This window comes from Zootermopsis nevadensis, unplaced genomic scaffold (assembly GCF_977971745.1).
Source record: "Zootermopsis nevadensis isolate Lab colony 2312 unplaced genomic scaffold, Znev_1.0 Znev_ptg000017l, whole genome shotgun sequence".
In the NCBI taxonomy this organism is placed as follows: domain Eukaryota; kingdom Metazoa; phylum Arthropoda; class Insecta; order Blattodea; family Termopsidae; genus Zootermopsis; species Zootermopsis nevadensis.
Genome location: NW_028259149.1, coordinates 2,216,006 through 2,243,397, shown reverse-complemented (window position 1 = coordinate 2,243,397; position 27,392 = coordinate 2,216,006). Strand labels below are relative to the sequence as shown.

The 27,392-nt window shown below is 39.5% G+C and overlaps 1 protein-coding gene across 5 annotated transcripts in view; it reads right to left on the bottom strand.

Annotated features, from left to right (window-relative positions):
• LOC110834257 (disheveled-associated activator of morphogenesis-like protein) overlaps positions 1–27,392 on the bottom strand; it is a 199,053-nt gene that overhangs the window by 44,901 nt on the left and 126,760 nt on the right. For 3 of the 5 annotated variants that reach the window (XM_087350060.1, XM_022073212.2, XM_087350061.1), the window contains 4 exons: positions 12,006–12,149; positions 9,460–9,588; positions 6,536–6,625; positions 1,872–1,943 (listed from right to left, as the gene is read on the bottom strand). In XM_087350060.1, coding sequence (XP_087206186.1) covers positions 1,872–1,943; positions 6,536–6,625; positions 9,460–9,588; positions 12,006–12,050 — 336 coding nt within the window. In that variant the 5' untranslated portion in view covers positions 12,051–12,149. Of the gene's footprint in view, positions 1–1,871; positions 1,944–6,535; positions 6,626–8,741; positions 9,000–9,459; positions 9,589–12,005; positions 12,150–24,059; positions 24,237–27,392 lie in introns of those variants that run through there. The other 2 variants (XM_087350059.1, XM_087350062.1) reach the window with 2 other exon arrangements.

Below are 27,392 nucleotides of genomic sequence, written 5' to 3'. Positions count from 1 at the left end.
GCCTCCAGGAAACCAAACATGACTGATAATCGCTGCAGTATGTGACAATTTACTATTCCATCCACAATAGATCTGTGTAAAATGATTGGCTGACCAACTAAGGCCATTAAAATGCAATAAAACAACACTAATTTAATACGAATAAACAGAGAACTAGGTGTAATTTAGGACAAATTAATATAAAATCTGCAGCATGGGTCAGAGCACTATAATTGTTTCTGCAGCTGGGGAATCCCCCCAATCTTCTACACTATGTGTGTGTCATTAGAGCCAGAGGAAGCTGAGCTGTCAGACTGAACTCACATTGCATCTTGTGATGGTTTTACTGTGCACTGCAAAAATTATTGTGCTCACTCAAGATGACTGTCTTCCGGGTTGTTGTGCCGAGCAGTCTGACAGAAGTTTACTAATTATTTCAGAGATGCTGCCTCCATCATCAGATCGCCCTGAGTCATCTTCGTACCTAAGATCTCATCATCGTGTTCACTGATGCACAATAATTTTCTTTACCCGCTATTAATGATGTTCTTCAGCATCCCAATTCACCATCGTCCATACAAGCAACTCAGTTGTGTTAGTTCTGACAACAGTGTGAATGAAGAGCGACGGCGAGCAGAAGAAAGTGTGGAACGAGGGTGGAAATAAAACTTGACTCGTACGTCTTACATTTTTATGGGTTCTAAGATCCGCCCTGGACGCAAAGGCTAGAGGAAAAATCCTCTGCCCCCATCAGGGATCAAGACCAGTTCATCCAGTCTGTAGCCAGTCACTATACTGAGCTAACCTGATAAATGTTAATAAAGTCTTACATAACAAATATTGTTGAAACCTTTTAACAATGAGAAGTGTGTCAATCCAGTCTTTGAAAAGTGTCTTAACAATATACCCTAAACCTGTCGAATTTTTTGATTATTTTTAAAACATTCTATCAATTTCTGAGATTATATATTAGAATTACTATGAACATCGATTGGTATTCAAACCACTAGCTACTTGGATATAAATATTATGTCTTGTTGGACAAAACTTGCTGGTCCATAAAATTAGTTTCTATTGTTGTAACAGACATAATGGCAGAATTACTATTTTCTTTTCCCATACACTTATGTACCTAGTCAATTTTCAAAGGTAATTCACTGATTACTTGTATTTTATTTATTATTTGAGTGTTCTGTCTGACGACAGGTCCATATGAACAGGATCCTTCCATCCTTTTCTCGGACTGGGACCTGTTCATATACGTTCTTGGCAGATGATCCAGAAGTGGTTTGCCATTGCCTTCTTCTGTGTGTGAATGGAGTAATTGTTGGGATGCCACGGAGGAAAACTCCGTGTTGCCTAGACCACGGCCTTGCCCAACACAAGTTATAAATTCGGGCACCGCTGGGAATCGAACCCGAGACCACAGGATTACAAGGCCAGCGTTCTAACCGCTAGACCACCGTGGACTTGTATTTTATAATTGTATAATTGTTCTTTTAATGTTCTGATCCCATTGTTATGCATAACAACTGAACACAAATCATACTGTTAAGTTGGTACAATTATTTTACTAAAAAAATTTCCCTTCCTTTCCCCACAATTTCAGCATGACAAAAATATTCTATCTGTGCTGCTTGTAAGTAATGAGACATACGTTGAATGCAAGACTGAAATGTGACATTACGTAAGTGTGTCATGTTTAATGTTTACTTTTTTGACTTTGTTAAATCTCAATTTCTGCCACATCATTGTTTGTATGTAATTAGCCACAATAATAAATTGGACATGCCATTTTTTAAGAGTAAACACCATCATAAATTTGTGTCGCAAGAAGACAGCAGTAATTTTCATCAACTTCGCGTGCCGTTATCAGATTATAGCCGACTTACCATTGACAAGGCCTGCACTCGTTCAATGTAGAGCTCAGGCGAGTGGGACAAGTCTGTTTCACCATCTTGATCCTGAAAATTATTATTCATGGTTTTAATATTAAATATTATCAGTTCTATGAAAATAAAAATTCTGACTACTGAAAGAGATGTATCCATGCACTACAAAAGCTGCACAATCATATCACATATCATCTCCTTTGGTCTCAAGATTGAAAATGTTTGTCAGTCTCTTTATTGGTTGTCCTCTCTGATGGGTTTGGAGTTAATTTATTGTTTTGGTGCCTAAGAATTCATCCTAAATCCTTAAAGGAACATACAAATTCGATTGCCAAGGAACAGGTGGGATGATAATATTAAAATGAATGTAAGGAAAGTGGAACTGTGAGGATGTGGACAGGGACGATGTGACTCATAACAGGGGCCAGTGGCAGACTGTTGTAAACTCAAAATGGTGGAGAATTTGACTTAATGACTGTCAGCTTCTCGATAACTACTCTGTTCCATGGAATTAGTCAATTAATGTTCTTCACCTTCTATGATGAAGTAACCAGTTTTGTTTTTGTTTTTTTAATTTGATCCATGTCGAGTTCTTCTAAAGTAAGAAAGCAAATTCCATGAACTTATTATACACAGGTGTAACATCAAACCAACGTACTTCACACCCAGTTTTGGTCGACACTAGAGTCTCATTTTTCCACATAATCACTTTGCATAGTGAGAATCATATCTCACTGGTACACCAGTTTGTTGATGCTGTCTTAAAGAAATGGGTGCCCTCAGGCTAGGGTCATGCCCTCATTGCTTCCATGACCTCAAAATTCAGTTTGAACCAATGGTCAGCGAGATTATACCAACAGTACTCATGCGGTGCCATACCAGGTCTGTGTCGTGGACGATAATGGCCTGACTGACCATGCAGAATCTGCGACACTCAAATGATCAGTTTCTAACTCAAGGCTTCAGTGACTGACAACTTCCCAGGACGTCTTGTCATTCATACTTTACACAGTGACAACTCCCTGATGAATTTTTACTTCCCAATGAATTTGGGAAGGAGAAACAAGTCACTAATAAAACCTCTCCCACAATGCTAGCACCATTTTGAAACAGCTATTGTGGGGGTCTGAAGTAAGCTACTGCTACATACTGAATACCATGTAAACCTCTGCCCTCCTCATTCATGACATGCCCGATGTTCAAACACAGACGATAGTCTAGAGCAGTGGTCCCCAACGCAGTGCCCGCCAAGGCTTCTTTTTGGGTACCCGCGTTGTTACGGAAAGTGGTCATAATGAATAATGAAGGCCGTTCAACCATGAACATTATAAAATCTAAGCACAGATCTCGACTTACTGAGGCCCATCTTGACGATTGTTTGCGAGAAGCAACATCATCCTACACTCCCAAATTTAAAAAGTGGTGATGAAATGCAGTGCCAAACATCACATTAACTTCCCCCTTGAGTAATAATAATTGTAGTTATAAAATTACGTATTTTGATTGCATGGTTTCTTATATCATTAAACGTCGTGTTGTTTTGCATAATATTTGGTGAACATATCTTATTTGTCCAGAGAAAAGAAAATTTGGCTTTGTTAATTGGTTGGTGCCTGCCACGATCTCATAAACTCTCAAATGTGCCCGTAGGCATAAGAAGGTTGGGGACCACTGCTCTACAGTACATTTATGAAAGTAACTTTCTGATGTGCCCCCTCCCCCAAATGTTCATTTCTTCTATGGTCTAATAAGTTGTAATTCATTTAGCTCTGATATCATCAGTCTTGTCTCATTCTTTTGTTTAAACATACACATTTCACAGCCACATGAAAGTCATGGGATGGATAAAATACTATATTACAATAATTCAATTGAGACCATTCTTTAATTAAATTTGATTTAAGATGACTGTCTTATAGGTAGCATGTAGTTTGGTACAAGTTTATCAATGTTTCAGATGTGCTTGCTGCCTTCATCATCAGACTAATGACACCAATGACCCTGATGATACAGGCAGCAAGTGCCTCTGAAACATAAGTGAACTTCTACCAGACTACATGGCACACCAACCTAGAAGACAGCAATCTTCAGACTCACCGCCGTGAAAACCTCAAATCCTACAGAAGATAACATTACAATATGCTGAAACGATGAAGTAGTTTGCGATATGACCGATGTCCCATACTAAAGAGCATTTAAATGGACTTGTGTGATGGTATCGGGGTTAAACACAATCACAGACAATTACTTTAAGATTCAGACCCACACCGTATTAGCATCCACATGGCTGAGCCCTAACTGCATCTCAAAGAGGGAAAAAGATTGTCAAAACTGATAATTCAAGCTTTTGTGATGATTATTAGGGCTCCAAAACAGCAATTTGTTCATGGATGGCTACATATAAGGGAATAATGTGGTTAATCTGTGACTAAAAAGCGGGTATTCATAGTGGTAAGCACTTAATAATTTCATAGTTCTCATGTACACTGGTCAAAACATAAAGAGACAAAGTTACCACTTGAAATGTGATTCAGAAGTTTCTGGAAAAAACTCTAACAAGTAGAAGTGACATTACATAAGAATACAAGAATAATATTAGATGTAGATAAGATAATAACAGAAGAATAAGATTGATTTACTCATTTACAAAATTATTACCACTGTGTATATTTACTAAAGACTATATGGGTACATACAATAATCATTTCAAAATTTGTTCCATAACATTGCAAAAGTCTTCTACTCTGAGGTAAGAACATAAATTATAACTGTCTGAAAACAAAGGACTTGGGAAAATACTTTTATCTGCGGAAGATTCAGTGTATGATTTAGGATATTACATTGACATACAAAGGACAGAAAGAATTGTTAAAACACTGGCATTAAGAGGTTATATTGGGGTGTACATGCAGATTGAACTGCAGAAACAGAAAGTGCTTAGAAAATTTTAGTAAAAGGCCTGCTAGATGGATACTATGTTGATAACTGAGAGACGGAGTGACAGGAGAAAACACTGAGATGGGCCTTAGGGAGACATTTTGTGATGTACGAGGTGCGATCGGAAAGTTTCAAGACTGTGTCAATAGAGGGCGAACCGGATGTAGTACGAGCTTCTGCCGCTAGGGGGTGCTGCCTACATTCATAGTGAATCAGTGTGCCAGCCGGCATCATCGAATTAGCATTTGTTTCTTAGTTACGGGCGTTTCGGTAGTGCATTACACCGACACTCCTGCGATTTCGGAATGGCGTGTGCATCAAATTTTGCCGAAGACTCGCCAAAACGGCTACGGAAACCTATGAAATCCTAAAGCAAGCATTTGGGGAGTCCGCAATGGGTCGTGCACAAACTTTTGTGTGGCATTCACGTTTTAAAAATGGCCGAACCTCTGTCGATGATGACGAGCGTTCTGGACGACCATCTTCGAGCACAACGCCCGAAAATGTTACGAAGATTCGGCAAGCCATTCACGAAGATCGACGTCGTACCATCAACGACTTGTGCGACATTGTTGGGATAGGCTATGGGACCTGTCAGCTGATTCTAAAGGAAGAACTCCACATGCGACGCATCCTGTCTGAGGACCAGAAGCAGAATCGACTTCTCGTTTGTCAGGAGCTCAAAGATCTTGCAAGAACCGACCCCAACTTCCTTTCTAAGCTCCGTGTGACTTCTTCCTCTTCCCAAAGATGAAAATTCAGCTAAAGGGAAGGAGATTTGAGACGATAGAAGAGATTCAGGCAGAATCGCAGATGGTGCTTGACAGGCTGACAAAGAAAGATTTCCAGGGATGCTTCCAGGCTTGGCAGCGGCGCTGGGATCGTTGTGTTCACTCCCAGGGGAACTACTTCGAGGGTGATGGATGAATTTAATACCTGAGATAAGTGTACGGGTTTTTATAGGCTCAGTCTTTAAACTTTCCGATCGCACCTCGTATGATGTGTGGCGCTACGTCAGAATTCTGTGCAGCTGAAAGCATAGTTATCAAGTGTTGGTCTTTCAGGTTCTACTGCCCAAGAATTAATTATGATGATCCTAAGACCCTACGTACATCTTTCTATCCCAGATACCTGAGAAGTCCTCTTAAGTTGTACAAAAATTCCTGCATCCATGGCAGACAAAAAAATATATTTTGAAGCTCTCAGGACTGTCAGTCTCTGAACATGAACTTGTAAACAGGAACAAAGAATGAAAATTATGTGTCAAGAAACTGGTAAGGTTATTAAGAAACAGACTAATCTGGTACCTGAGGTTTTAGAAATGAAAACAACATTAAACATCTGCTTACAGCCCAACCTCTAGGAAGCTCAATCAAAACTTCATTAATCAGGGACATGACCTCAAACATCCTTACAGTGGAATTCTATCAGTGAATCTTCCATACTTGTTCTGATATTCTACGCAACATAACGGATAATTTTGAATAACTATTTGGAAGCTTCGGAGCCATACTTTTTCATAAAAACAGAATATTTTGTAAAACCGATTTTAATGCTACTGACTGTGGTCACATGTAACAAACTGCTTGACCATATTTAAGATGTGATGCATTTTTAAAATTACAATCCTTGTACAGACTGCTGCAGTTCAATCCATAAAAATACCACACAAGAATGTCCTTCCTTCAAAAATCAGATTTTGTTTCACACATTCCTGAACTACTTACCTTTTTCCTACTGCAGTAAATCTGCCACTTTTTTTCAGATGGTAAACTCAGCATAGCAGCCTTGTTCGGAGCAGTCAGATCCAACTCCTCCTGTAAACACACCAAGATACATTGAATCAGACCTCAAGAACACATTTTCTTAAGAAGACAGTCTTCTGGGCTGTAGCACCATGTAGTCTGGTAGAGGTCCTTACTGTCTCCATCATCAGGGTGATTAAGGACCTCTTAAACGTCGGTAAACTTCTACCAGACTACACGATGCAAGAACCCAGAAGACAGCCATTTTCAGACTAACCGCCATGAAAGCCTCAAATCCTACATACATTTTCTTAAACTGCAAATTTAAAAACAGCAGGGGTTTTGGGGTTCTTGCGGCAGCGATAAAAAAAGACAGCTGTCTTCTTAGCTGCAGCACTGTGCAGTCTAGTACAAGTTTACCAGTGTTTCAGAGATCCCTGCTGCCTCCATCAACAGAGGTGAATGCCATCAGTGATTCTGAAATGTTTTCCTGTTCAATTGGTGCCACAGGCTCTCCCTTAAAAACAAAGTCAGTCACAATGGAAATATGGACTGTTGCCCACCAACTAGCTCATGGTTATTGAATGTGTGGATCTTTTACTTCCATTATGCTTCATGGTACATCAGCCCAAAGACAGCCTTCTTTGTCTTTCCTTGAATTTAATATGGTTTTCCTGGAGAAACTCAGTTGCATGGATAAATTTCTTGCACAAAATTAAGAGTGATATTCGGGGTAAAGTTCTAATTACCACATCAAAAGAAAAACAAAGCATTCATACTCCTCTTCTGAGATTATAATGATATGAATATACAGGACGTACACATAAAATGTATACCATTTTACAGTCACATCACTCATTATCTAAAAGGCACAGAAATGAAATCTAAACACATCCGAGTAGGTAATATTATCAAGTTTTTGTGACCTACATTTTACAGATGTTCAATGGGGTACTATGAGTGACTTGGCATATAACATAACTGTATTCAATTGAAGTCCACACGTTGTTAAGCAAGTTGACGGTAAATGTAGGCACTACACCTCTTACCCTGGCAAGTTCTAGTAAAGTGGCACCCAATGGTGGTACATACACAGCATCCTTAATATACTCACAAGAAAGAAATCAAGAGAAGTGAGGTCAGGCACATGAGGTGGCCAAGTGATAGTTCCGCCCCTGCCAATCTATTTCTTAAGAAGTCTGTTACTTCATTGCAGAAATTCTTCCAAAACAAGCATTAGGAATTCATGCAACACTGTAGCAGTCACAGTACATTCGGCAGAGAAATAATACCCAAAAACACCCAGGCAGAGTCCACCAATCAGCACCATCATTACTCCTTACCACCTACTGTCTGCGCCATATGAACCTTTCAAACATGCCCAACCACCACAGATTCACCCTGAGAATGGCAACTACAATGTTTGTCAGTGTTGGACATGTTTCAACATTTAACCCTACTCAATCGCAAAAGCTGTAGTTACACATATTTGATAATTTTTTGTTGGTGTATTCAGCGGTGTGGAGGAATCCCATTCATCATTTCCTTTCTGCTCTTGTTGCACTGCAATGTGAACAAAACCTAAACTCCTACAGTATTACATATCTTTGGAATGAACCAATGTAAGAAACTGGGACAGTTTTTAATTAACCTGCTGATGAATGGGTAGACAAGTAAACTAGAGTATGACACAGCAACCATGCTGAATTAAACATTCCTAAGCATATTTCAACTCCATCAGCATGATTAACTTCACAACACATCCCTTAATTGAATTTTATGAAATACAAAAGCTGGAGTGTGTGTGCACTTTAGACAATACTCAAATAAACAACTCTCATGTTTGTCTGAAATACGAAAAGCTCACTGTAAAAAATTATACAGGTCATAAAACATGCTGTCTGTAAGTTTCACTTGATACATATCTTTAACTTAGTGTTCATTTAACATGATACGAAGAAAAAATAATCTAGCAGAAACTGGACAGGTGAGCTACACAGAAAACAGAGCAACATATATATTAATAAAGTATAAACATATTCAAATAATAAAGTTATAAAATATGTAAGTTAATTTCCTTTACAATGAGGTCTGAAGATACTAAATCGACCATTAGCAAGTAAACATATCTAATGACAACGTAAAGACCATGCAGTATGCTAGCTATGTACAGAGTTCACACACAGACCTGCTATGTCACTTAACCTGAAGTCGGCTGCAGTTGTTCTCCATAACCGCAAAAAAAAACACTGATCAAAGCAATTAGTATTAATTACGAATCACCCCCACAGTCTTCCTTGGATATCAGTTTAAATCAACTTATGACAGATTTTAGGCTGCCAATGCCAAAACCGTACAACAAATGCCAGAAAACATACTTTTGCACACACAGCTTGTAAACCACTCTCTCAGAACGCGCCATCTTTAACTGGAGCTGAAACATGACCAACCTAACGGCGTGAGTATAATTTCATTCCAGAAATATATTTCCCAGTAACGCAGACGCATCATTTAACCCAGCTGTGTCACCTTAAGCCATATAATCTCCCATATTTCTTTGTGCAGTAAAACATCTCCACTCATCGCCCTTATGATGCAGACAGCAAGAACATCTGCAACGTTGGTGAACCTGTACCAAACTATGTGGCACTACAACCCAGAAGACAGCCATCTTCGCACTACCACCGTAAAAACCTCAAACCATGCAATCTTCACTGTTGCCAACAACAGAATGCCTACAAACTGCAGGACCGAAAACGTATGTTTGAATGAGGATGTTACTGCTTTGAAACACACTATAATTTATGCAAAACAGATTCGAACCATTCGTATCTTTTTCCATTAATTTCTGCTGCCGATAAACGGATAGTTAATAACCAACACAAAACCAGTAGTAGGCTACTTACCACGAGCTCGGCGAACTTGGCATTAAGTTCCTCCTCTGCCGGCATTGGCTGCGTAGGGGTGAGGGCCTGCAGGGACAGGGTCCCAGTCTGGTCCACCACGCAGTATGTGATCTCTGGCGGTTCATCATTCTGGAAAACCAGGGACACCAAGACTGTTGGTAACTTTACTATACATTACATTTGGAACGATTCTACCAGTTTCCTTTTGCCTGCGAATGGCAACCGCGCACTTCTTAAATATGTAAATCAGTTTCAGAAATAAAAGCATAACTATTTTTTTTAATATCACTTACTAGCATTTCCGTTTGTATTGTGTTCTGCATGATGCCAAAGGATTAGATTCCCTTGGAATATTGTGGTTATATCAAGTAAAAATTTAATTTCACAAAGATGTATTAAGTAACGTCAGAAGGCAATAGATTTCTGTCACCAGAATTATTTTTAGAAACACTGGTCACCAAAAAGGACCCAAAATTTGATCGCTCCAGTAATAATACATCCTTATAAATACGAAAGACCGCAATTTTTATGTTAATCAGTACTAGATAAAGGCCATTATGACGCATGCGTATTTGCACGTGCTAGCAGTGGACACTATGTAATCTCATAATCCTCCATGAGATGGCAGGATCATGCAAATGTTATACCGGTACCCTGATATCCGGAGGCGTAGTCTTCAAAATAAAACTGTTGGTATGGCCCACGTTGAAAGGAATTACCGTGTATAACAAGTACAACCGTTATCGTCTATAATTTGTCTTTGCTTCAGTTTTTTACATGAGGAATGAAGAGATGCCAACCCACAGAGAAACTAACTACATACATTAGGGAATTTTAACAGCAGTGAAAATAGTTCCGTATGCTGACTTTTACACTGCAATTTTTCTATGAATGAATATTTTTTTTCTGAATGTGTCTGCGTTGTATTTTAAGTGGGGCTCACAACGACCCCTCTCCCTTGGGTAGTGTCGCCTACATCTGACATCACTATTTAAAAAAAAAAGACGAGTGCGAAGGCGCCGCCCTGGACCACCTTGGCTAAACTGTAGTAACCTTGCTGGTACCTTACAGAAACAAAGAAAACTATCACTTACTCAGATTTTTATCGAACTGTAGGGAAATGTATGTAGGCATGCGTACCACAACTGACATTTTTCAACGTCGACGCAACATTTTAATTAGCATTCAGACGACTATAGAGAAAGACTCACTGTGTGAAATATTTTCATAACAACCGTAATTTGAAGGTAATAACAATTAGCCTCCACTGTCCAACATTTTGCTGTCTCTGTGAACCACGCTTTGTTTACAACACAGAAATAAGACATCACGCATCAAGTGTCCATTTATCACCGACTGTCCAGCGCAACTGCCCTATCCGTATTGTTGTAGTAATCATTTTTGACACTTGCAGCGCGGTTGTCGCCGGCAAGAAGCTCTTGTGACGTTGTAAACATACAATTCGACTGGCAGATGACCCACTCACGACGTATATTAACAGACACGGAAAACACGCGTTCATAATGAAACCGAAATGAAATTAAAACTAACAACTAAGAGGCAGAGAAAGTCACTTATAGAAGTGGCGATGTAAGAAAACAAACCTGCAATGGAGTAGGGCATGGAAGGAGAAATTTTCGTCGTCATACTTAACGGTTATAGCAAGGAATATAAGTTTTCTGTTGACATGAAAGTAAAGGTTGTAGGCTAGTGGATAGAACAGCACACAAGAGTCCGATCTGAAGTAGGGCGCACGGCGATTCAACTGTGGTCCACCTACGACTTCACCAACATCAAGTTGTTTAGTTTCTAAGACAGCGCAACCGTGTGTCGGACAGGCTTGACGGAAGAGGCGTTCGACACCTCGGCCTTAACAGACCCTCCCAACCCTAAAAAAAAATTCGCCAGTTTTCTCACGTACATAACTTTAGTAAACAAAGCTCACGGTCCCACTAACTAACAAAATGCATTCTTTGCTTGGAGTGCATAGCGGCATAGCAAGAACGCGTTGTGGGCTGCTCATATCTGTCCGTCTGTCCAATCGATTCAACTCGAGAACCACTGGACGAATTTAAACGAAATTTGATGTGAAGGTTGTGCTATTTTGCATGACCTCAAATTAGTAACTTTGAATGTCCTACGAGCGGTGGTAACAAAATGGCGGATGAGCAAAGTCGTGAGGTGGACATTAAGGTGCTGCGATCTTGTGACCATAGCGGAAACTATCAAACAAGGCGGATTTAATATCTTTAAATGCACGTTGAAAAGGACGCATTAAGATATTGTATTTTATTATGGAATAGGTACATTTTGCGAGAATGTTAATCCTGTTAATGTAAACGTATGAATGATATTCGTATTCCTGCTCTTTAAATCGATAAGTCGAACTGCATATCGAGCTAACAGTCTGAAGGACGAATTTAAAACATGTTATTTCGTGAACAAGGTGAACTTATGGGTTTTAGCGGTCCTCCATCATCCTCGCCGTGAAGATGCAGGCAGCAAGGACCTCCGAAACACATCTTCAACCTGTGCCGTGCACTCACCTGGAAACAGCCGCAGAAACCCTTCCGACCGCGGACAGCAGGCATTGTTGGGAATTTGGGGCAGTTGATGCGGGAAACGGAGGCGGTCAGCTGTTGGTACAACGCCTCCAGGCCGCGAAGTAAGTTTGGGCACGCCGGCAGCGTCTGCAACACGCAACACACACATTGAATTCAGAGACTGGGGCTGTAGTTCTTTGGGATAAAAGTTTCATGTACGGAGGTCTGACTTTATTTTATAATCTAAGTACTGTGATTAATTAATGGATGTGTGTTTTTGTATTGTGTGTAAGGTGGAATGTTTTTGTAGGAGTGGATGTCTAGTTATGTGTGTAGGGTGTTCTATGGAGTGTATTATATGTATTTTGTTGTAATTGTGTAGTGTAAGGACCACTCCCACCGGGTGCAAACCCAATTTGCAGTAAATAAATCATAATCATAAAAACTAGGAACGATCAGAAGTTCAGGGGTCGGTGAATTGTTCCAGAAGTTACACACTGTGCCTGAAGAAAATACATACCAACCATAACCAGCAACGTGTAAAATGTATGACGGAACGTTTTTATTTCTTCTCATACATAGTGGAAGGACGTAGTAGTAAGGGCAGAGGGAGGGGTATTTACCGGAGTGGGGGTAATCGTGAAGCTGGTTGAAAATAATACTGTACAGTATCTTGAAACACTGTCACGATAATAATGCTGTTTTTTTTTTATTTATTTAGTGTTCTGTCTGACGACAGGTCCATATGAACAGGATCCTTCCATCCTTTTCTCGGACTGGGACCCGTTCATATACGTTCTTGGCAGATGATCCAGAAGTGGTTTGCCATTGCCTTCTTCTGTGTGTGAATGCAGTAATTGTTGGGATGCCACGGAGAAACCGGGGAAGCCCCCGGAGGAAAACTCCGTGTTTCCTAGACCACGGCCTTGCCCAACACAAGTTATAAATTCGGGCACCGCCGGGAATCGAACCCGAGACCCCAGGATTACAAGGCCAGCGTTCTAACCGCTAGACCACCTCATCTTATTATTATTTAGCGTTCTGTCTGACGACAGGTCCATATGAACAGGATCCTTCCATCCTTTTCTCGGACTGGGACCTGTTCATAAACGTTCTTGGCAGATGATCCAGAAGTGGTTTGCCATTGCGTTCTTCTGTGTGTGAATGGAGTAATTGTTGGGATGCCACGGAGAAACCGGGGAAGCCCCCGGAGGAAAACTCCGTGTTGCCTAGACCACGGCCTTGCCCAACACAAGTTATAAATTCGGGCACCGCCGGGAATCGAACCCGAGACCCCCAGGATTACAAGGTCAGCGTTCTAACCGCTAGACCACCGTGGCTATAATAATGCTGTAACAGTTGATAATAAGATATGACAACAGCGTACAGCATTTGTACTCTAAATGACTCATATAACACCGTGAAGTTTGTCACGCGAACATCCTGTATATTCGCACATAAAAAAATCACACAATGTCTTTATTCATAATTTGTAACTTGAACTAGGGTTATGAAGTCTGGGATGAGATGAATGAGACCTGTAGAAGGCATGGGGTAGTTGCAAAACCTCTGTTCTGAAAGCACACCGTCTGTGAATCACCCGGTAAACGGGCGATGAATGAAAAACCAGAGACGTGTGTTAACAGGTGATGCACACATTTCGTATAGAAATCCGTAGCCTGTTGGTAAATCATTGTTTTTAGAATGGTGTTCCTTAATGCCTTCTGAGAATCTACACGTCTATGTGGGGGAATCCCTAGCGATTTGAGCAATAACTCCTCTCGGTAGGACAGTGATTTCCTTGTTCTCCCCCCTTGCTCCCCCACTCGGCGTGTGAAAGACAAATTCAATGTCAAATTCGTCTGAAAACTATTTCCAGCTGCATTTAAACACCTTTCGTCAAAATCAATCAGAAATTTTTATCTACATCTTAACAAATTTTGAGTAAATTTCAATATATTTCGGCATTATTTATCGCCAAAGGAAGTTCACAGCGTCGAGTAACTGTTTCATTAACAATAAAAATAAAACAATTTGTAACAAACCGGCGACAGGCGTGTGCATATCTAACGTCATTGTTACACGGTGCAATGGGTGTCCGCCCCCGTGCCCCTCGCTCCTGCTCGCATCGGTTGACCTTGACTTCACACGGCCGAATCTAACTGCTAGCATTACTCTTTTTACAGAGACACAAAATCGATCCCTAATTCACTTGTTACAAGCGTCTTTAAAACTGTACTTAAAATTCTGCTAATTATATCTTCATAAAGGTCAGGTTCGGACTGTTAAAAAACAACAATGTTGCAAATAATCCGAACACAGCCTTTTGAAAACATCCTAACCTCAATACTAATCTCTTACCCATCGCTTCGACCGAATCTTCAACTTAAACAAAGGGCCACGCCTATCCATTGCATGCAAAAATGTAGGTCATTCAAATATGCAGAGGGAAAGGAGGTTTTATGGAACCCTGCGGGCTATATGGAACCTCACGGTTCTGAAACCAGTTGGTACTACTGTACGAGGTGCGATCGGAAAGTCTCAAGACTGTGTCAATAGAGGGCGAACCGGATGTAGTACGAGCTTCTGCCGATAGGGGGTGCGGCCTACATTCATAGTGAATCAGTGTGCCAGCCGGCATCATCGAATTAGCATTTGTTTCTTAGTTACGGGCGTTTTGGTAGTGCATTACACCGACCCTCCTGCGATTTCGGAAAGGCGGATTTTCATGAACAAATCAAATTTTGCCAAAGACTCGCCAAAACGGCTACGGAAACCTATGAAATGCTAAAGCAAGCATTTGGGGAGTCCGCAATGGGTCGTGCACAAACTTTTGTGTGGCATTCACGTTTTAAAAATCGCCGAACCTCTGTCGATGATGACGAGCGTTCTGGACGACCATCTTCGAGCACAACGCCCGAAAATGTTACGAAGATTCGGCAGGCCATTCACGAAGATCGACGTCGTACCATCAACGACTTGTGCGACATTGTTGGGATAGGCTATGGGACCTGTCAGCTGATTCTAAAGGAAGAACTCCACATGCGACGCATCATGACAACGCGCCAGCGCACACCGCCCTCAAAGTTCGGCAGTTTTTGGCCTCAAACACCATGGCCGTCATCCCGCACCCTCCTTATTCGCCGTGTGACTTCTTCCTCTTCCCAAAGACGAAAATTCAGCTAAAGGGAAGGAGATTTGAGACGATAGAAGAGATTCAGTCAGAATCGCAGATGGTGCTTGACAGGCTGACAAAGAAAGATTTCCAGGGATGCTTCCAGGCTTGGCAGCGGCGCTGGGATCGTTTTGTTCACTCCCAGGGGAACTACTTCGAGGGTGATGGATGAATTTAATACCTGAGATAAGTGTACGGGTTTTTATACGCGCAGTCTTGAAACTTTCCGATCGCACCTCGTAGAGAGCAAACACGGTCAAAGACAGCGCTAGTAGTTACATTATGATACAACGCTTCGCAGTTCTACATCTGTGACCACTCCAAACAATAGATTCAAGTTTAAAGATTCTTTTTTATGATACTTCTACTCTACTTACATACTATTAAAATGAATTCTTTGTGTTCTGTCTTCACGGAGTACAATAATATGGTTTCCTTATTCAAACTTATGCCTATCCATTGTTTATTTAACTAATTTGGTCCTTTATTAAAACGTATAAACTGGGTTTCCATATTAATAGCACCATTGTGTGGGGAAACCTTTTACACATATTAATCTTAATGATTTTTTTTCTGAAACAATGCTACATATCACGATTTTCGTGACAGCGTCTTATAACTAAGACATATTTTCTGTTGACGTCACAAAACGTCTCTATATATATATCAGACAATGTCACCATTGAAAGCCGTATAAATCACTAAAACACTGCTTCTTTGAAATGTTTTATCTCTGGTCGTAAGAAATGCTCGTATTTCACCAAGAACTGAGTCACACGACACACTTGAGAATACAAACAACAGTTGTTAGTGTGAGCTTCCAATTTCTCTATAAAGGCCATTAAGAAAACATTAGTTCAAACGATGAACTTTGTTAAAACTAAACACTTTCACTGCCTTATCCAGTGCAATCCGCAAATTCCTTTCCTGGCATCAAGGATTCTCTAAGCATGAAGCGATGATTGCCATAATGGCTCCAAGATGTGCAATAAGACCATTGTACTTCACCTATAGGGTGCCTATCAGTACTAACACCCAAACATTTTAACCACCATATTTCAAACCCATTATTAAAATTATTCAAACTATTAAAAATTATCTGACCGTTATTATACGTTGCCAACGATCGGCAGAATAGAAGAACTTAATTAATTTTACTATTTGAGTCGTCACACAGTATAAATGCAAACAACACTGCTTCAGAGTGACTATTTTATAAACAGTCTACCGAAGTATCGATCCTTTGAAGCCAAAGACAGAATAATATTAAAAAATTCAGTCCGTACCGCAAGGAAAACACAGCCCATAACAATTCAAAAGATAAAAACAGTTGACGTAATTTGTAGAAATAACAGCTATTAGCATTGAGAATCATATTAAATTAATAACCACACTTTTTCGAAAAAACGAATAAATATTTTTCCCCCACAAGGTTTGAACGGTGTTAACAGAGAAATTAATTGATTAATTACAACCACATATGTGGTGAAAATAAGCTGTAAACTTACATAAGAATACAGTCACTTAAGTTCTGTTCACTGTTGACATTTCCTGTTACTCTGGACTCAAAATGGCAGTACCTTCTCGAACACACCGGCACTTACGGGACGTATTCCATTAGGGCACTGTGATTACCTGACATAAAGCTTCGATTCATCATTCCTACCCCAGAAATTCGTACGACGTGTCAACAGCCAATCAAAGGTTACGCCCAGTGTTGCCACACTGAGATGTTGTAATGTCACAGAAAACACATTAATGTCTACTTTTAAGTAACCTTCAAAAATGCTAGTAAACACAAGCGAGACACCAACAAAGTTGTATCTCTTAACACGAGATTATTGCACAAGAAGTGTTTTGCGATTCCCGTCTAAAATACTGATAATAGCCCACGGATCCAAGGATACAGAAACCCCTGAATAGTAACCACTGATAAGGGGCTTTACCATGTCCGAAAATGTTTGAGTCATACGTGTTTCTGTCTTAAAATCTCCAGTTCGGGTTTAAGAAATAACGACGCAGACTTACTGGTGTTAATCGATTGATCGAATAAAGAAACAAGCGATGAAGAATTTTTCGATTAGTCGAGTTACATACGATTCGATGCTCTGTATACCACGGCACGGTCTGTTCGACTGGTTGAGTCGCTTAACAGACGCTAATTAATTAAATACCTAACCCAGTGTGATTAACTGGTGGCGAGCGGGCCAGATCCGGTCCGAGACCACTTGTAACCAGACCAACAAAATTATTTGTTAAAATAATACTAGTTATTATAAAGCAATTATTATTCTGAAGAATTTGAGAAGAAAATACTGATTATTACTTCATTTTCAGCTTGACGTAGAAATGCAAGACATGCCAGTGACTTTAAAAACCTGCTGTAAAATGTAAGCTTTCCAGTTAAACGTTGTTTTACATACAACCTGCTGTAGAAAAAAAAATGTTATTATTATTATTATTATAAAATTCTGTAGTCATCTGTGCACATTCAAACAGAATTTATATCTGAGCATATACTAGAATAATCTGTCATTTCTAAATATATATTATTAAATATAAAGACAATCAGTTTTCTAAAATAGTGCCAGGAGAGACTTCTTGGCCCTTGGGGTCCAACGGGAAAAATATTCTTGCCCGGAGAGAAGAAAAACTTGGACACCCTGTTTCAGACGTTCGAATCTACAGCCGGCAGCTTAGAAGTGTCTGCCAACCTAACAGAGAATTTGTGTCATTTGTCACAAGGTGGAGGGCGAAATATAAGGAGGGAAAAAGACGAACGAGAGGAAAAGAAAGATTAAAACAAACAATAAACAGACGGGCGAATACTTTCGCATCCTCGCCTGTCAATTTTTTATTGTCTCGTTCCGTGTTCTACGCATGCGCGAACGCTGTCTGATCAATGGACTGACCACCAATGCGCACCGCTATTCGAACTTCATAACTAACAAAAAACAAAAGAAATGCAAGTAACGGTCGGGGTGCCCCCGTTGCGTTGCGTCGCGTCCAGTAACCTAGCCCAGTTCTCGCTGATCGACCTTAGCGCGAAGGACACGTGCACCTGACTCGCCTAAACACTCGCTTCACTACAAGCCCAGCGTAAATTTCATCTTGATCCCCTGCACGGAAACAAATGAAGACGCCTCAATGCACAACGAAAGATGTAGCTTTATAAGTTTTATTAAACACATTTTTATATGTCCTGTTTATTAAATATATACAAAATTAAATTTATGAAAACGATGTATAACATCGTATTAACAGATTCTATAACTTTAAATTAATATATCTTTTACAATTTAAGTTTTTCGTATGGCAGCACTGGTCATCGGCAGCCATCTTATAAAAATAAAACAGAAGACTGATAAAAGTTACTATTTTCAAGTAATTCTATTGCTGTAAAAGACTTCTAATCAGTGCCTGAATTAAACGGAGTACCAGCTGAGATATATTAAACGTGAAAACATTAATCCGGTGTTCTGAAGCACCCATAAACTTCATTATGCTAAGTTTAAGAAACGCACAATGTTGGCAGACATGTTGTGACTCGGAACAGGTAGCGTGCTCTTGTGGACACAAAGAAACTTACACGTTACATACAAGGCAGGGAATTTTTATCAGCTGAGTGTGCTCTTATGTTCTCAAGGACTCGGCTCCAAGAAGTTAGTGTGACCGTAAATATTACGAGATCGAGACGTAGATCTGAGCATAATATTAAATTGCATCTTAGAAAAACACAGCGTGACGTGGACTTGATTAATCTGTTTGAACCTGGCTGAGACTTTGACTGGCTGGGCGACTACGAGCTTCTCAAGTACTCTCCTGGAGTCAGCTGGACCCATTACGAACACAGCCTGATGTACAAATAAAGCATTTTTTGCTACGAGTACCGACGTTTCGGAGCAATCTGTCCCAAAAACACAACAGACTTTCACGATCTCTGACTGATAGCAGCGGTGCAAATATGATTTTGGCGTCATGTTGATGTTAAACGGTCACCCAACCAAGAATGATTATATCCAATGTTGCTGTCAATTTCAGGCAGTGTTCTCAGCGGTAAATCCTAGTTTAGAACTGCATTTCACAAACTTTTGTTCATCCGCGGCATACTCTAATTTGTAAAAGTCGTGACAAAAGGATGGTAATAAATTACGCACGGCCATGAATATGCCATTTTAACTTAGCTGAAAGTATAAAACTCTCTCATTTGCCTTGCAAGCGTACAAATAAAAATAACAATGCAAATATTTTTCATAGCAACACGACTGTTGTGTTATAATACAGGATAGTACAACGGACAATGGACCATACCAATTATTCGCTCAATCAGTGGTCCGCGTCATACTTTACGCCGGTCCGCAAATAATACTTTCATTACAGTAAAAATTATTATTTAGTGTTCTGTCTGACGACAGGTCCATTTGAACAGGATCCTTCGATCCTTTTCTCGGACTGGGACCTGTTCATATACGTTCTTGGCAGATGATCCAGAAGTGGTTTGCCATTGCCTTCTTCTGTGTGTGAATGGAGTAATTGTTGGGATGCCACGGAGGAAAACTCCGTGTTGCCTAGACCACGGCCTTGCCCAACACAAGTTATAAATTCGGGCACCGCCGGGAATCGAACCCGAGACCCCAGGATTACAAGGCCAGCGTTCTAACCGCTAGACCACCGTGGCTGTATGATTATATTAACATTACATATAAGCCCTAAACAACGTAATCAGTAATAGACTTACATTTAATTTACGTAATTAAAATCACGATAAAACGACAAAATTATTCCATGATGAAGTGGGAATTCGTAAAATGTTCTTTCCTTTCCATTTCACGTTATACATAGTGTACCAGTCAAAATCCATCCAAAAACAATCACTACAACACAATAATTAAATCAAAAACTGGTTCATCTCCGTGTAAGTCTCACCCAACCTCTACATTACAATAGAATTAAGGTCACTTTGATTGCTAGGCCGCTGCTTACGTCAGATGCGTCAGTTTTGCACAGAACAGCGATCATTTTAAGAAATCTTTGGAAAGTGTCAAATTTGGGACATGAGAGTGATGACAAGGTGTGATTTACTTTCTGTTATCTGTTGCTACACGAATGTTTAGGCATGATGAGTCACGTGAACTGTGCCCCAGGGAATCATGAATCGTCTAGCCTTTCAGTTCACACCTCACTCCATTATAAAACGCATTTCCTCAGCTGCCAAGTCACGTAGAAATTTTTGTCAACTGCTAAATTAATTTTTACTTTTGTAAAATTTAAAATTGTTGCAAGTTCTACTCGTTTCAAAGAACTAAACATTTTGAGAGAGAAAAAACAATTCTAATCCCTTGATTGTACGTCACAGTGCGAGTCCCAATAAAATTTGAGACTTACGTTGGATTGAATAAAAAAAAAATAGTTCCCAAAATTCACACAGGACAAAGAATCTGTGATAAATGAAGAAAAACTACTGTAAATTTTCCCGAAAGTTTTGGAAAAGAGTATCCGAATGAGTAATTCCTGTCACAGAAATATTCACTCGACACACTGCATTGGTAGCGACACTGCGGCAGAGAGTGAAACTAAAGCACAGTTATTGTAAAAAAAAAAATTACGTAACATAACGAAAATATTACGTTTCTTCCGATGAGTTTAACAATTAGGAAAAGACTATAAAAGTTCAAGGCTTCAAATTACGTAGTTCAAATTTCAAAGAAACTTGTGGCTGATAAACAGATTTTGTCAAACCCGTTTTTAAAACGAGTTAAAACGCTGTCTCATGCAACAGCTGAAACGGCGAAACAATTTTATTTGCCTCATGAAATCAGCATTTTCATGCAGGGCACAAAATATTACGTTTGTGTTAACTCTGAAGGTAAGAGTCTTCATTTTCAGAAACAACTGACGTGTTTAACCTTGAAAATGGTTCGTGAGAAGTCTCCGGACTTTTCGAACTTCCAAGAGTTTCCGCAGAAAGAATTTTGTTCGCGGTATACGTTCAGCCCATAAAACTTATTACTTCAGATGTAAAATTACGTGATTTGAACTGAAAAGCGAGTAAAATCTTAACAACTACATATCCAAGATTAAATGTAATGCACCAAATGTAAGTTTGTACCTGGAAAACTGGGATTTGTGTCCAGGAATTGAGAACAGAATAAAAAATATTGGACAGAGATTTGAAGCAAATTACGTAGACAACATAACATGCAGATGGCGGATGACTCTGGAAACAACCATGCAATATCACTTAGAGACTTTCGCAGATAAGTTAAACTCTCTGCTTCGTCATTTTTTGAAAGGACGACAGCATGAACTTAAGTTGTAACCCGAGGCTGGAGAGAAAGCTGATTTTTCGGAAAAATACTTCATGACACAAGGTGAAATTATTTATTATTAGTGTTCTGTCTGACGACAGGTCCATATGAACAGATCCTTCCATCCTTTTCTCGGACTGGGACCTGTTCATATACGTTCTTGGCAGATGATCCAGAAGTGGTTTGCCATTGCCTTCTTCTGTGTGTGAATGCCACGGAGGAAAACTCCGTGTTGCCTAGACCACGGCCTTGCCCAACACAAGTTATAAATCTGAGCACCAACTGGAATTGAACCCGGGACCCCAGGATTACAAGGCCAGCGTTCTAACCGCTGGACCACCTCATCTTATTATTTAGTGTTCTGTCTGACGACAGGTCCATATGAACAGATCCTTCCATCCTTTTCTCGGACTGGGACCTGTTCATATACGTTCTTGGCAGATGATCCAGAAGTGGTTTGCCATTGCCTTCTTCTGTGTGTGAATGGAGTAATTGTTGGGATGCCACGGAGGAAAACTCCGTGTTGCCTAGACCACGGCCTTGCCCAACACAAGTTATAAATTCGGGCACCGCCGGGAATCGAACCCGAGACCCCAGGATTACAAGGCCAGCGTTCTAACCGCTAGACCACCGTGGCTATATAAGGTGAAATGACGATGATCAATAACCTTGCTTGCACATTTGCTATCTTTACTACAACTCTGACATGGTTGCCAACTGGCAAATTCACACGGGACTGGGGGATTATTAAAATACAGGCAAGAAATACATGTCTGAAATCCCCAAAGCGGGGGAAATCACGTAATTAAGACAAATTTATGAGTGTCTAATATAAATATTCCCTATCATATTTGAGTACTTCACTGTTCAAGACCACATTAAATGAACTTATGTTAATGTTCTTTTACGATACTCCGTAGTGTGGAATGGCTTATAGATTCAAACGTCTCCATCTTCAGGGTTGAACCTAAAAGAGCATAATCAACATTGTCAACTGAGAAGAAATTATTACACTCGAAGTCATATTCAGGAAAGCTAACCAAAAAATACAATTTCAGGCAAAAGTGTTATCAGAACCAAATGTGTTCAACATCACACATAAACTGCACTTGTAGGAGTTCGAAGTGGAGTCCTTTATAAGATTTTAAACTTGTGAATACCACGAAGTGTAGCAAATCGTGTTAAATAAATTACACAAAAATTCAACCGACATTTTATTGTATCTCTCCGGCCCCAGTAAATCTTTCATGAATCCATCGACGTCAAATATTTCGTAAATTCGTGCTACTGATACGAATCCAGAGACAACAATTGGTTTCAGAAACGTTAACAATTAAAATTAGTCCTGTTGCAACTCTACGAAACTAAGAAACCAGGTTACGCTTACTGCAAATGGCTACTCTTAGAGGAATAACTTCTTTCTTAAATCAAAAAGTAATTTTAATGAAAACGCTGTCAACTTTCTTTAATCGATTCCTCATTAATGATATGTTTCCCACGTAGCTTGCAGCCATCTTTAATCCAAGTGATTAACGAAAATGTCTGTGACAGTAGACAGAAATATGTATTTTGTCACCAAATTCATATCCCAAAGTGAAAGTTCCTAAAAGCTTAAGTTAAAAATCGAATTTTCTTTTTTTGTAAAAACTTTATTACATTCGGCTATACGTGTTTAATATATTAACCCTTATACACCGATGGTAAAGATTTCCCACCCACCTTAACAATCTACGACTTTCAATTTATCTCACCGACTATAAACGTGGATTTACAGCAAAAACAGTGGTTATTTCTCTAATCAGCCCTAACAAGTTAATATTTGTAATCGTGAAGTTGTGGATTTACTTTTTTGTGAAATGGACTGAATTTTTATACACGACGTATTAAACTTTACCACTATTTATTTATATTTACAGTTTATTTAACAACGATTTTCTCAGCATGTCAGAATATATATCGTCGAATTACAGGATCTGGAAGCAAGCGGTCGTGGCCTATTTTAAGATATCATCCCAGAATTTGCCTGGAAGGACTGAGGTAAACCACGAAAATCCCCAGAGTGAGGATAGCCGGCGTCCGGGCCGAGATTCGAATTCGGGACCTCCCGAATACGAAGCAAGAGTTTTAACAACTGGACCACGACCTTTAAGCCGCTGTTGCGTTGTGTAGCAGAACGTTTTTGTTGTATTCCTTCAATTTTATCGACCTGAAGGCAAATTGCCAGTCAGGTCGGAGCATTCGCCGATGACAGTTGTGACGAATGAACCGAATTCCAGGATTAACACAGACAATAAACAGACGGCAAAACGTTTTCTTACTTCTGCCTTAAAAACACCGAATTCCTAAAAACGCATAAGAAGTCAGATACTCGAAAAGTACAGCAACATTTTTAAAGTTTGGGAAAAAATATTACGAAGATTAACATGTGACTGTCCTTCACAAAACGTTCAACATCTCTTTTATCTCTTCCTAGTAAAATAACACAACAGTTAATACTGCAAACAATTAACAACGTTTAACAATGTTTTACAAAGGTGTAATAGCTCAGTGTAGTGATAAAAAAGTATAACATACCAAATAAATCTTCCCCATAGCGACAAAGTTCAAGATGGCAGCAACGTAAAACACAATGACACTGTTTGCTAGATGAAGCAAATTCTTGCTAATAATCCTTGACGCAGTACATTCTTTAATGTCAAGCAGAACACATTCCGAGCACAGTTGCTACTGACACCAACACACCTCGACGAATGCAAAAGCCATACTAAAGAACTTCGCTAAGAAACGTGCAGGTGAAAGCGACAACGCCACCGCGATTATACCGGCGAGCAGGTGAACTAACCAACGACCTACATGTTTCAGTACGTGCAAATCCATCTTGCTTGCCTCCAGACGTGACTTATGTACTGAACGACCTGTACACCTCCCGCCCTAAGATACCACAAGCATTCGACCGTTTAAGTTTAAAAGTTAAAATTTGTTATGGCTTACTTAAAAGACTGCTGTGCTGCAGAGTTAGTTGCCTAGCGACGGGCTGATTACTCGTCCAATGAGTCTTATTAGAAGTCTAAATAGATTTAAAAAAAACTGCCATTTTAGGAGTAGGCCAAGGCAAGTGATATGGTTTAATTAACAATAAATATTTGGAAGGAAGATTAAAAATATTAATTTAAGCCGTAAAAAGTTAAATGAACTGTCAATAACGAAATTGAAAAAGAACATCGCTTAAGTCAATATTTTATTTTGAGGTTATGTCTATTAACTTAAAACACGTTTCAGAATAGTAAGGTGCTGCATATCTTATATAGATGGCACTTCATATTCATTGCTGTAATTGAAATCTGAAAATCTATTTGGTTTTATTTAACAATACCTTTAATGTCATTGACGTAACAGTTCAATGTTTACACTCGTGGTTTATCTTTTCAAGATGGCTGACGATGACCAGTGCTGCCATAATGAATCTCTTAATTTAAAACTAAAGATATTGTGCCTCATATTCATACATTTTTTCTCAGCCTTTGAAGGGCATTTTGCTGGAATTTACCTTCACATAAGAAGTCAACTGATGTCTGCGTGTTAAAAAACCTTGTACATCGCTTTCGATAGCAAAAACCTTTTAATGAACCAGAAATTTCTTCGTAATCTGTGTCAATTCTTCAAATATGTTATAAAAATAGCATGACACATTCGAAATCTAATTCAGAACCTTAAATAAAGTTGGCCTTAATTAGAGTGAATGAAAATTCGTGCAATATTTTTATTAGTAAAAGAAACAAACCAAGTTTTATAAAAAAAAATCAGATTATTCAAAAAATACATATGGTGGTCCTACGGGTTATTTTGCCGACAAGTCTTCTGGACGCAAATAAACGTCTTGGAGGAACATACCGCCTCCATCCTAAAGGTTGCATCCGCACGCTCATCCCCGAAACGTTGGAATACAAATGAATACACGGTGTAAAGGCCCACAACGCCAAAATTTATATTCACACTGAGAAATACGAAGTTTCTTGCTGTCGATATATCGATATGCGAGTCGATATGACAGGATAAACGTAGTCGTAAATCGTCAACAGTCGAAAATAACTTCTTTATGAGGGAAATAAAACAAAATTTACCACAAACACCTGGTGGAAAAACAGTGCGGTCGACTATAATAAATTAAAATAGTGATTTAAAAATTATAACCATTCACACAGCCCAAAATACCTGCACAATATTACCACGTCAACGAAAATAACAACACACACATTTATAAATATTATTTAATAACGCAAAAAGTCCCTAAGCTACATTTTAATATAACGAACGTTTGTGTGGAACGAATATTTCATTTCATGGGGTCCGCTGTATTTGACTTTTGTGTTTATTTATTTATTAAAACCAGTAGTTCTTCACTCCTCCACACGTCTTCATGGCGTGACGCTCAATTTAGCACAAGGATAACCTTAACTTTACTTCTCATCATGAGAAAGACACAAAGCATTACATATTGCAGCGGTGAACTGATATCGTCGGATCTGTCGCAACATACGAGGCGAGTTTTCCCAGACAGTGCAGTTGTTAGTTCCATTTTTGACAACGTGAGCGCCCCATTCAGTCACCGCTCAGAATGTAACAGCGTGAACGCGTAGCAGAGCCATCCAAGCTGTGGCCTTGGACCCCTCACAGAGGAGGAGAGGTCACTCATGGTTAACGCACGTGGCAAATCACGTGTCTCACGTAGACTCCCAGCAACTGTAGTTAGGCGAATTACAATATCATAACTCGTGTATCAGCCAGATTAATCGGGGGATTTCTTCATTACCACTACGTAGACTAACCTACGCACTTGAGACAGGTGTATTTCTGGAAAAAGTGGAGATATTGAATTATTCTAGAGTTATTTAACGACGATAATTCAGTGAAAGAGATCAAATGATGAAAGTTTATAAGAAATAATGGAAATGTAAGAATTAAGGACGGCTTCGTGACGTGTTTGTAGGTCTTAACTCGGCAGTAGCCTTGGGAGACGGAGTAAAACCAGGACAACCTCATTCGACAGGGTTACAGGGTATTCTGCAGAATGAAAGTTGAGATGATTATTGCTGTGTAGATATGCAGAAATGGAAGACTGGAAGTGTGTGTGGGTTCTTTGTGGATTCTTAACTAAATCAATACCCCCTGCCTCACAATGCTTTGCGTCGCGTGATCGAATCCTGATAAAATCAAAATTACTTTTTTCTTTTGTGAAGCATTCATGTTGTCACTGTTTATCGTTCAAAGAATAAGTTTACTTTAGTTTCAAACTTTACGAAAATATGTAACTAAATATGGCCCTGTTCAAAATGGCGCTATAGTCGATCCCACCTCACAAGTTTGTTCGTCAACCATGTTGTTATTATCGATTGTGGGATATTGAAAATTACGATTTTAGAGTATTTCCTAATGGCATAACAGCCATACAAAATTTAATCCAAATCCGTCAGGCGGATCTCGAATTTAAACATACGGACGGACATAACCTTATAAGCGTTCACTGGATTCGCATGTTTTAAGGATAATAACTATACAAACAAATAAATAAATAAACATAGCACAGCCTACATACATAAAACATTTTAATGGTATGGTATTTGAATAACTGGAATAAGTTTTGTGCATGTGGTTTTCTGCTTAGCACGACGATGTTCACGGAACCGTATAAATGCACACACACATGGCGAACTATCAGAAACCCAACTGGTGACTGTCAATGAACACAAGAGAACGGAAAGCTAGCGAGCAGCTGTTCAAGCCACGACACACATCACTTTCAACAGTTCACTTGTATGAGAACATCTGTCATCCAATCGAAGAAATTCCATTAGCCATGTTAACGGAAGCGTTTTCATAACGTGTTCCTTTTTCTTCCAATACACAAGC